General features: G+C 36.8%; 1 protein-coding gene across 1 annotated transcript; it reads left to right on the plus strand.

Annotated features, from left to right (window-relative positions):
- Positions 1-2,085: 2,085 nt before the first annotated feature.
- On the plus strand, positions 2,086-7,612 carry LOC104607786 (F-box protein At2g32560-like). Its single transcript, XM_010273490.3, has 5 exons — positions 2,086-3,931; positions 4,220-4,299; positions 4,571-4,749; positions 4,993-5,067; positions 6,970-7,612. The coding sequence occupies exons 1-5, from the start codon at positions 3,275-3,277 to the stop codon at positions 7,155-7,157; spliced, it is 1,179 nt and encodes a 392-aa protein (XP_010271792.1). The 5' UTR covers positions 2,086-3,274; the 3' UTR covers positions 7,158-7,612.
- Positions 7,613-12,771: the final 5,159 nt, after the last annotated feature.

Below are 12,771 nucleotides of genomic sequence, written 5' to 3' on the forward strand. Positions count from 1 at the left end.
ATACATCACACCATATTCTCTTTGCACTATTGACAAAAAAAAAGATTATGTATAATCATATAATATAAACAAACCTAGAAAACAGGATAGATGATGGTCATTCTCTTTTGTATCTTTCAAATGGTGACAAAAGGAGTCAAAACTATGTGAAACAAAAGGATAACAGACAAAAAGTAACTTGACGGCAATGCAAAATTTTAGGAAAGGGTTAGAAAGAGAGAAATATTCAAAATTGATAAATGGAGAGTTTTCTCTTAGCTAAAATAACCTGATGGATATTGTTGGACTTTAATTTCTCTAGAAGATTAAAATTCGATGGGGTTTGATTAATAAATTATATGGAGAAAAACACACTTCACATACACCTTGAGAATTGGTTTTAAAATTTCCAACAAAACTTTGTTTTACTTGTTTTTAATCTTGTCCCACATTGAAATATTATTGAACCTGTTTTGAGCTTTAAGTATGAACTTGTTTATACTTTTTAGAGTGACAAAGGAAAGTATAAAGACTTCCTACCGCGCAATGCACTCATGCGTGTATATGCAGTGCAATGAGTTGCTTTAAAGGCGCATTTTGCTTGCACTAGTGCGATGATAATTTGATGTGGTGAGAAAGTTTGCAATAACACATTAATTGCATACTATAATTTTACAAAATCACAAAGTTGCAATACATTAGTTGCACACATTGCAATTTGAGCCACATATAAGGATGCATTTGGTTTGAAGGATTAAACATAACCATTGACATTTTAAGTTAATCCAATAGTCATGACTTGATCGGGTGTGATAAATGGACAATATTTAAATATTAACGATCACTAGTTATTAATTAACTGAGAAGTCACAAAATTTGAAATTGTAATTGTACAAAGAGACCCTTCAAACTAACACATCCCTCTTTGAGATGATTTAAAGGAGGTAAACCAAGTCGCTTGACACAATTTTTTGATCACTTCTAATTGTTTCTTTCAATCTGATTTGCTACTGTCTCACAGAAGATTTTTTTGGAAATTCTTCAACTTTGTTAATTGTAGTTTCTCACCAAAGGCTTTATTGTATCCTAATTAGGAACAAATTTGCATGTAACCCAACAACAAATTTAGTAAAATTGAATAGGGACAAATAACATTTTAAAGAATGTCTTTAGATATGCCTCATAGCTTTTCCTCCAAAATTTGTGATCCCAATTTCTCTAATAGATTGCAGAGCTATTTTTCATCTTCTTCACTGTTCACTTAACTTCTGTCCTCGGTATTGCAACAAGGCTACCCATTTGTACGGCTGCAATGGTTGTTGGGACTGTGTTGAGATTAGATCCATCCTCCAGTCTAATGCAACCCTCCTCTCTATATAAAACAAGCTCACATTGGCAGAATTAATCCCTATTGGCTCTTGGAAGGGCTTCATCTTTGATTTATCTCGGTTGAAGAAACTGGTGAAACTTTCTTTGAAAATGTCAATTTAATAGCTCAATTAAGTATATATTAGCTTTTTGGATATTTCATCAAACATAACTTCTAGGCTTTTCATATGAGGCCCACCTTGCAACACAATACTGTTTGTGGAAGCACCCCCAAACAGTCACTGATATAACTAAAATCAAAGGAAGTGTTTCTTAAATTGCTGAATAGAGATTCCGTTTGAAGGGTATGTAAGGTTGTTTTGCATTTTAATGGGCCACCCAAATCAATCTCTCAGGGTGAGAGGATTTCAAGGTCTACTCACCTACACCTAGTATAATCAATTAATCCTTTTGGAATTATCCTCTTTTAGAAACCTTGGAATCATCGATTAAGCCAAGGTCCACTGGCCCTAGTTTCTCTTTTCTCATACGCAAAGGAATCATGACTTCTCATGAGGCCAGAATTGAACTAAAAAAATGAAAATTAAAAAAATAGGAGACGATGGAAGTTGGAACTTGGAACTATGTCACATGGGCGTGCAAGCAAATGATGTTATCACCTTTTTTTTGATAGATTAAATGATATTAAATACCACCTTTATTTCTTGTATTACCAGTCAGTGATTCTGTTTTAATTAATGAACATAAAGCAAATAGAATAGAATCTGCGGTGATAACATCAAAATGGATTGCCCAACCAGCTAGAACTTCTGGTTGGGCGGAGTTTGCGTTGCGTGAATGGAGGAGTTTGGTTTGGTGGAAATTAGGAAGAGTTCAGGTGGTGATGGGCCGCAGTTTGCTGACACCCACAAAAAAGTACCGTTCAAAATTAAGTCTGTTAACTGTAAACGTTTACCAATCAGAACCCAGTCAGTCGTTTCAGTTTCTTCTTTTCTTCCTCTTAAATTGAAGGGAGAGAAGACGAAGAAGAGGGACAGCAGAAGAAAGGGAGAGGGGAGAGAGTGTGAGAGAGGTTTATGGTTTTTGATGGAGATTTGGGTGAACTGAAGGAGGACCCACTTCACGTTCATCTTCATCTTCATCAATCTCCACTCTCTCTTTGACCAGATCCTTCCGTTCTGTGATAATTCCATTTCCTCTGTACTTTTTTTTTTTTAATTGGGTTCGTATACTTTGTGACTGATTTTAAAATTTGTTGGTTGCACCTAATTGAGAAGCATTGCTAACTTTTATTCCTGAAGATCCGTGTTTTTCTTTCTCCAAGTATCAGAAAGATATTGGTATTTGAATCCAGATTCAACCCTACTTCTCTTAATTCTCATTTGTCAGCCACCCATAACATAATATCTACAGACAACAGTCTTCTTACCTTTGTAACCAGTTCCTTGTTCAACCATTCCTTCTATTTTTTTCTCCCCTTTTCACTTTCCTATCTCTAATTGACAGCTGTCCTGAATGCTTCAAGGTTTCACCAATAGGGATCACTGTAACACAGAGGCTAGTTGATCATCGGAGGAGCTCTTCTGCTGGCTCTGGAGCTTTGAAGTTTGGGTTGATTAATCTAACTACCACCAATAAAACCTTGTCGTTTATGCGTGTAGAGTGGACACCCATATCCATCTTTGGACTAAAACCTGAATGAGGTCCCACTAACAGAATTCTGTTATCCAATGCTCTCTCGCATTGGTAGATTCCATTTCTTTCGTTCTCTGTAATTTTAAGGGGGTGAGGGGCTGAGGGGCTGAGGGGAAGGGAGGTGTTCAAGGGAGGAGATTTCAGACATCAGACCTTTTCTTTTATATATATCACCATTGCTTTTTCTTTTTCCTCAATTGGGTCCTCTCCTTTCTTCTTTTATCTTTTGTGCCAAACTTGAATCAACCAATCTGAGAACTACCCTTATCTGATGCTTTTCTTCCTGATATCCTGCCTCTCCTTCATCATTCTTTCCAAGTCCCTTTCTCTCAAGCCTCTCCCACCATGGGCGAGTAAGTTGAAATTGCTCTCGATTTGGTTTTGGCAGGAATTTTCATCTTTTCTTGTATCCTGGTCAAGAGAAAGTAAGCTAACCGGCAGTTTTTTCCAAAGTCCCGCAAGTATGCCTATGAACAAGAGGCCTGCTAGTCTGAAACTAGAGATTGTGGAGGAGACACCAGAGATGTCCATATTGGATTTGCCTGAATTGGCCTTGGAATGCATTCTCGGAAAGCTTCCCCCATCTGGGTTGTGTCGCATGGCTGGAGTTTGTCGCTCTTTGAGGGACAGATGCAGGAGTAACCACCTATGGGAGAGTCATATGAAGAAGAAATGGGGTGGAGTAATAGACCGTGCAGCTTATCGTGAATGGCAATGGCATATTGCTTCTATGAAGGATGTCAGTGCACCAAGGAAAACCAAGAAGAAATCCTTGGTCATGTCTCTTTCCTGTATGTGCTCTATTCCATGGGCTAGATCGAAGTATGACAAGCCGAGGAGTTCTTTGCCTGTGGATTCGATCATGTCTTGGTATCTCGCTCTTGAAAGCGGCAAGTTCTGGTTCCCTGCTCAGGTCTACAACCGCGAGGTATTGAACTGAAGACATTACTTCAATTTTCAATCTCTCTTATCTCTATTCAGTTTTTCTCTTTGTTACTGAAATGGCTGGATCTTTTTCTTTTTTGTTCTGATTTTCTTATTAGAAATCATTAATTTGCTTCAGTTTGACAAAGATCCATGACTTCAAGCTCTAATTGACTTGGATTCTTATTTTCTATGTTTCCCTTGAGCTGGGTGCTGTTGATATAAGCTTTGTTGTGTGGTTGCCTGCTGCTTACTGAAAGTATTCTGAATCTTTTTTTTCCTTTTTTGGCAGCATGGGCATGTGGGCTTCATGTTGTCTTGTTATGACGCAGAGCTTAGCTATGATAGCCGCACAGATACATTCTATGCCAGGTAATAGAGAAGATGGTTTTCTTTAACATGAATTCTTGTGGACTTATTCACTGCTCATGCTGTTATATGCTCTGAAACATCTTGTTCTGATTCTTTAAAGCCTTTTGTTGTGTTTAGTTGTAAACAAGAAAAAGGATTTACATATTTTCAGGTGGTTTTGGTTTGTCTCAGTGCAAATCAATTCATGTTAGAGGCATTTGTCCCTGTGGTTGTCTATGATGAGATGTAGAATGTGTCTTGACAGATGATTTTTTCTATTACTTTTATGTAGATACCCACCACATGGTAGGCGGACAGCTGTGATAGAAGATGGTGTGCAGTGGGATAGGATAAGAGCACCACCTGTTGATACTCCTCCACATGATCTTCATGTCTCTGACTGTTTAAATGATTTACACCCTGGTGATCATATTGAGATTCAGTGGAGAAGGAATAAGGAGTTTCCATATGGTATGCTCTTTAAGAGATAAGTTTTTATGCTTTCTGAAATCCCTAGCTTTCACCAAGATTACTGTGCAAGAACAAAATTCGTTTTCAATCTTCTGCAGGAATTTAGCTTGTTTTCCTTTACTAGTTTGTATTTTTCAATAATTAGATATGGCATTTCAACATGTAAATTAATCCAACCTTACTGTGAATTCATGCATAAATACAACTTTCTCTTCATGCTAATGTGTTCTATATTTGTTTCAGGTTGGTGGTATGGAGTTGTGGGTCACCTGGAATCCTGTGATAGAAATGAGAATCACTGCCTCTGTTCTTATAGTGGTAAGAAAATCAAGGATGCTAGTAGCTGATCTTTTTCTTTCAACTAGATTTATATTTTGTGAGCATTTAGTCTTTATGGAAAAATGACTAGAGATAGAGAAGTTCTATTTCTGTAAGCACAGTCTGATTCCCTGCCCATAAAGTTACTTTCGTACTCCACCTAACTATTTTGTTACCTAGAAACTATTTATATCAAACAAATTTTGTCCTGGACACTTTTGTGAAAACCATCTGGCTGTCAAACAGGAGTACCTACTCTCTATTTACCATCCCACATGATGAACTTGCCAACAACTTTCTAATTTTCTACCTCAGAAGAATCCTGAAGGCCAAACAGACTGGAACATATTTTCTCAGTCTCCCTTGTTATCTCTCAATATGCAGCCTTAACCAGATGGGTTTGCCAGTCAAGTTACCAAATGACTGTCATTTGATGTCCCACTTGACTATAATTTTATGTCCTACTAGACCTCATTATTCCTTGCTATTCAGCTTTAATGCAAAAATTACAGCGCAAAAATCAGTTCATGTATCAATTAACTTAAGGAGCCTAGTAAAATCTTTTGGAGCTTGGTAATATTTACTTCTAATGTGTAATGTAAGTATGAAGATTCACTTCATTATAGAGAAAATGGGTCCTGTCCAAAATACCTATCTCAAAGATGGGATAAAAGTAATGCCCTATTTCACCTGGTTCACTCATTAAATAATAAAATGGAAAACCAGAATAGTTGTTATGGGCCTTGGTTGTTTACGTTTTTCAATTCTATCATCTTCTAGTTTCTTGTGTATGTGAAAATGATCCCTTATTCAGATAAGCATATCAAATGGTTTGGAACAACATTCAGATCAATGTAAACCCAAATTAACTTCTACTTGTCTCATGTAACCAATAGAGAATGGCCAACCTCATATTGGTATTAAGGCTTGAGTTGAGTTGATGTGATCATTTAATCTATAGGGAACCTTATTGGTTGGAACAGAATTCGAAGTGCTGCCCTAAATGAGTGTCAATGTCTTCAGTTCATGGACTGAATTGAAGACTGGAAAGAAATGTTGATTCCTAATTCTTAGTATCTAAAGGGCAGCACAGTACATGAGGCTCCCGCAAATGCGGGGTCTGGGAAGGGATAAGTGCACACAGCCTTAACCTTGAAGATACACAGAGAGGCTGCTTCCAAGATTCGATCCCTGGTCACCCAGGTCACAATGGAGTAACCTAACCATTGAAGGGAATATGTCATTCTTAGCATCTAGTCAAAGGAAATATGTTGAGTTCACTGCCATTGAAGAAGGGATTAAGCAAAAGTTCAGTCATGCTCAAGTATATGAAGTTCCTATAACGGCTCTCTGAAACCTCTCTTAAAGTAGAAGATATCCTGCAACCATAAGAGATTCCATATCCACTTGCCTTATTGGAAACTCGGGATTCAGGTTTTTGATTTGGTCTATATGGATTACTTTCAAGAAGATCTTTATAGATCATACTGAATAATTAATACCAAACAATCTGGTGGTCTCTAATTTCTTAGCCATGGTGTGCTGATACACAGTTCTCACATGCTTGGGGTCAAGACCCGGCATTCATTATGTCTTCCTGTAAGATCAAATTTTCATCAAGTTTGCCAGTACAGATCTTTGATAGATGGTTGTAAGCATCCGTCCTGCATGCATCCTTTTGAAACTTTTTAATCAAGTAGTATATCATTTTTATATTACTCAGGATGCAACTAAATAGTGAACAGATCAACTCCCTTCTTTAGGATGTTCTACCTTTTTTCTTTCCTGTTTAGTATGTGTTGATCTTATTTCTTTAATTTTTTTTTCTCTTGATTTGTCCAATAGTAATGTTTTGTCAACTGCTCACCTAATGATATGACTAAAACTAATGCATGCTGACAGATACTGTGGTTCTGGAGTTCAACCAGTACACCCATGGATCACGGTGGAGGCAAACAACCATTAGCAGGAAGGATCATCGGGAAGAAGGTAATGAAGCAGATGGATTTTATGGAGGAATCAGGAAACTTTACTGTAAGGAGGAGATCTCAACATGGAAGCGGCTATGGCCAAAGGAGGTTTTAGAATAGGTTGATATAGCTTGAATCACAATACACACTAGTGCCTATGTGGTTCTTAGGGTCTAAAATTAGGATTCAATTTAAGTTGGGTGGATGTGGAGGCCATGTTTTTTCCGGCTGGTGGGAATTTTCAGCTGTTAGATGTGACCCTGGTCCACGGAAAGAAAAAACCCTTTTCTCAATAAATGTGAATAGAGTGTACCATATACTACATTATATAACTGTGGTGCTATTGATTATGAAATTGGAAAAACTCTTCCTATTGCTTGCTAGCAAGTCCTTAAACAGTGGGGATGTAATGTTTTTGTGGTACAAAGATTTACTTGTATTCTGATAAATGTGTCCTCTCAAATGACCAATACAAATTCTGTTCTTTCAACTCTGACTAATACAAACTCTGTCTGCCAAGTGAAATATGACAACCATATTTCATATCATGAGGAAGATATGTTTTTTCCCTCTTACTTTGTGTATTGTTACAAAAATCTTTTCACTTTTCTGTGGCTCCAGTAGTTCCATCAGCAGAAATTAACGATAATGTGCCATGCAATGAAAGATAAAATGCTCATACCATTTTTCTTCTCTCAACATGAATGAGAGCCTTAATATTGGAAGATTAAGTAAATGTAATTGAGCTTTAAGGCTTGACTATTGAACTGAAATGGTGCAACTGTAATGGGTACAAGTGTGACTTTGGTTTTAAAATCTACAATTTAAGACTTCAAATGTTATTGCAACCGATAATAGGACTGAACCAAATTTAATCTGATGCAAACTAGAATTGTTATTTCAAATCTACTTGGTTAAAGTTCAAATTTTAAACTACTCGATCTTTTCTGATGCAAACTAGAATTGTTGGGAATACTACAAGGCACTTCTACAGTTCTACTCTATGATAGAAACCAAATTTAATCTGGAAATATGGGAATCTTGCTACTTTTGTGAGACAACTAAAGAAGTCCAAAACAAGCAAAACAGAACTAGAATATAGTTTGTGCATCCATCTCTTCAACTTTGAAATTCTCTGTACAACAGAATATGTTTTGTAAGAGAGTGGTGAAACTGAATTCACCAGAATGTTTTTCTCTTTTCAGAAAAGAATGTTTGTGCTATTAAGAGTATACGCATTTATCATATGTTCAGTGTGGCCAAATCCTTAGGCTCAGTTTGGAAGGAGTACAAATACAAATATATAGGGTGCAAAACCTTATATTTTGTATCATTTTGTATGTATTTGCACTGTACATATTTGTATTTGTACTCTTCTCTTTTCAAACTGTGCCTAAATGAAGAAATAAATCATAAAATCACAACCATATTGACTTCACCAGTGTGAGCTTGTCTTACACCGCCAGTCCCAAGCCTGGATAAATGAGGGTTGTGTCAAGTTGGTAGCCAGCACTAAAACCTTTGCCAAACCCTCATGAATATGGATCGACTTACTCCTACAGGCCTGAAATACTTCCCACATTAGGACTGAAAACAAAAGGCCCTTATTCTAGTTTTATAATACACAAAGGTTCAAAGTATCAATACACCCAATAGGCACGAACAAGGATATCAGGTATTTCAATGCTTAATAAATTTTATTTCAGCTTTTTATTCAAAATTGCTTAGGCTGCATTTAGAAACGATGCAAATAAGTGTGAATGCAAATATGTAGTTTAAAATGGTTCATATAAATTGCAAAGTTGGATTAGTTTTGCACTGGAAAATTTACCTTCTTACCAAATAGACTTTCAGTTGTAATGGATGCAAACATGAATTCCGATAAAGCATATGCCTTGTTTTATCAAAAGCCCACTTGAATGCAAATTTACTTCTTTTTTATTGATGTACTTTTACATCTTATTATCAATGTAAATATGCATTGGAAAATGTATTTTCTGTCAATTGTCAATGCATAAATGTAATGTTGCCAAACACGGGCAAAAGTGAACCAGAGTGCAAAATTACCCTAAACCAAGATTTACACTCCATTTGCATCATTTCCAAATGCAGCCTTTGGGGGTTGGTTTTAGGCATGCACCTACCCCGTGGAACCACTCAAAATCCAAAACACCCCTCATTCGGGGTATCAGAAACCTCATAAAAGAGAACTTAGATAAGCCTAGTTGGCTAGTTGCAAGAATGGAATGCACCACCTCAGATGCAGTATGTATAACAAGGTCCAAGAAACATGTTTTTGATTCTGAACCTGAAAGGAAAAATCACTAATAAATTTAGAACTAAGTTCAATCCACTTTTACCATTAATGATATACAGAAAGATGGAAATTCCACTCCACGTGTGGAAAGATGACTAGTGATCTTCCTATTGGATCGTCCAAGTACCATACTCCATACTAAGACAAGTGTACCACTGTCCATCTGGCCATCTCTTTCTCTAAACTTCTCTGTTTCAGAATCATGTGCTTTAGTTCTGTAGTCAATCTTCCAAAGCTTTAACTGTTGCCAGGACCTGTCCATAAGGCTATATTTGTTTTGAAGGAAAAGGTAGGGAAACCTATATAAGGTTTGTAAACCTTTCCCTACTTTTTCCTTCAAACCAAACACATCCTTAGAGTAAATTAACTCCATCCCGGAACAATATAAGCAATATCTCCTGTCTAACCATATATTTTTAGCTAATGACTTCCTAAACTCTCAGTCATCCCTGCTAATCTAACTATCGAGACATTAGAGCGAGGCTTCTGTTAGTGCTTCACAAAGGTGGACTAATCCCATCAGAAAGTTTTAATCTTTTCAATGTAAGGTTTCCTCACAGAGAGGGGCAAATTGTGGACGCATGTCAAGGGGCCTTGGGCTGAAATTTAGTCCATCAGGATAGGATGAGGACAGGAACATGTGTAGAATTACAAGGGTTAACCAGAGTACCTGTATCTCCCACTCTGGTCAATGGTCTAGAGAATCCAAATTTGAACACATGGAGCTAAAGGTTAGGGGTGCAAGTCAGGCAGGGTTAGGTCAGGTTGTGGTCAACCAATTCAACACTAACCCAATCTAAGTTGTTGAACCCCCAGCCCTAACCCTAACTCTACCCAATGCAATCAGGTTAGGTTTGAGTTGGCCGAAATATATGTTCTTAAATTTAGGCTTAAGGACATTTTGGTTCTCCTTTCATATAAGTAATTTTTTTATTGATATCAATTGATCATATCGGATTTCCCCTTTATAAAATAGATTTGATAAGTAAGCTTCAATTTAGGCATAAAAAAAAACTTAGTACAGACGATAAGTAATTAATGTGAAGTTACTTGTTCAAAAGCAACTTATGATAATCCTATTGATTAACCAAACACGTTTAGTGCCAATTTGGGAGGGATTTGACATTGTTGATTTTAGATTTTATGAGGTGGAGCCTACTAGAAAAGCCCATAAGCAATGTTTGGTGAAAATTTTGGAGAGCCCAAATGGACTACTTTTAAACCACATATATAATTCATTGAAGCTTTTTTTAGTAGGTTCTTCACAAATAGTTGGCTAAAGCAATTGAACCAACGTTTAAACCCTCCCAAATAAGGCCTCACGATGGGTATCGCAGATAGTTTTTCATCCACTGGATCATCTAGTGAGCTTTCCTCGGCTATTAAATAATCTTAATTACATGTGTCAAGTTATTATTATTATTATTATTATTATTATTACAGGGGATCAACAGGTGGGGACAGAGCAGGGTGCACATGAGATTCACCGACCTCGCCACAGAAAGCATGCAGCTATGCAAATTTAAATCCACACCTACGTGACCAGAGTGATGCCAAGTGACCATCTCATTTAGGGGTGTCAATTGGACCGGATTTGGTCCAATCCGATACAGTTCAATATGAGTTCATTAGTAATGGATCAGGTCCAATCCAATCCAATGAATATTTTGAACCATTTCGAATTAGTCCAATCTGTTTAAATTGGTTTCAATTCAAAACTGGTTCATTGATATTTGTATCCTTATTTTCTATCAATAGACCAGATATTAGTTCAACCTGACTCAATCCAATATAAATTCATTTCAAATGGACTAGATCCAATCCAATACAATAAATACTTTGGACCATTAAGTCTGGACTGGTCCAATTCAATATGTCTTACTGGTCCGTCCAATCTGTCCAAATTGATTTTGAATTGGACGGATCCAACCCAAAAGCAGTCCATTGACACTCCTAATCTCATCTACTGGGTCAATAGTAGGTGGCAAATTTATTTAGAACTCAAAAGAGACTCCAACTACTTCAACACAACAATTGGACAATTACTCTAGTGTAATTTCTAAAACTGTTAAAAAAGAGGGACCTCATCAACTACCCAACTCAATGGTTCATTGGTTTGACCATCTGGGCCAACGATGGATTGAGAAAACTGATATAGCTAGATTGGCCATAAGATTCCTCTACATGACTAAAATAAGATAGTGTCAAGTAGGGAAGTTAATTAGGGTAAGTGGAGAACTTCCTTGCACAAATTCACCTATTCTTTACCATGGAACTAGTGGTTAATCTAGAAAATTGATAAGATAGGGAGCCCGTATGATTTACCATGGTTGAATCCTACAACCAACCTCAGCCCTATTTCAAAGCTTATATATCTAGAGAATGTTGCAAGGTCTTTTCAGCTTTTTTTTTTTTTTTTTTTTTAAGTTAAGGTAAATTTGCATTGAATTGTCAAAAAGAGGGGAAAGGAACACCCCCTATTAAAGTGCAGGAGAGGGTGATGAGGACTCCTCTTGAACCCTAAACTAGAGAAAAAGTCCTTTAGACCATTTAATAGGGTAACATACTCTGGTTGATATATGTTTATAAAGTTTGTACAAACCTAAAACACAATGATTATGACCTTTTTATTATTGAGGAAATTACAACTATTGAAAGCATAAGTCCACTTCAAAAGGGTAAATAAGAATACATTATTTTGGTCAATGGCTTCAAAGGATCCAAATTCCCCTAACTACTTTGCCATGTTACGTGGAAGAATTCTTGTATACTTTACAGAAGCTCACTAAGCAACTCAACTAGCATACAATCAATATCTTTTACCAAAGAAGCTTGAATGATAAATAAAAATCCTACATGTGACAAATTGGTTTTAGGAATAAAATAGCCCCACAAGTTTCTTTAACTTTGAGGTTAAACCTTTATTGCTTGTTTATATTAAGGACCCATTTGTTTTCACATGCCCTGTGAGTTTTTTGTTTCCATTTTTATCCTTGTATCTTTTTGTTTTTGCACCTGTTTAATGGGTATTTTTGTCCCCTTAAATTTTAGAATATTCCATAAGTGGAAAAATAATTTACCCGCTTGGGAGAGGGTAAGATTTTCTACGCAAGTGACCAAAAAACTTAGGGAAAGTATCATTGTCAAGAAAAAAGAACATGGGAATGTTGGTCAACTCCCCCCCCCCCCCCCCCCCCCCCCCCCCCTAAAGACATCAATAAAGGTGGATCATAAACTGATATGGACTAGAATATTGAATAGTGGCAATCAAGAGAGTCTCCCATACAATGATGGATAGCTCTAACTGTGGTAAAAATAGGGTTAATTGCATATCCCATTTGACCCAACCAGTGAAACTTCAATATATGGGACACCCTTGAACCCAAAAACCTTGCATACAGCCAAAATAAATCCTAT

This window comes from Nelumbo nucifera, chromosome 7, assembly GCF_055504915.1.
Source record: "Nelumbo nucifera cultivar China Antique chromosome 7, China Antique-T2T, whole genome shotgun sequence".
Classification (NCBI taxonomy): Eukaryota; Viridiplantae; Streptophyta; class Magnoliopsida; order Proteales; family Nelumbonaceae; genus Nelumbo; species Nelumbo nucifera.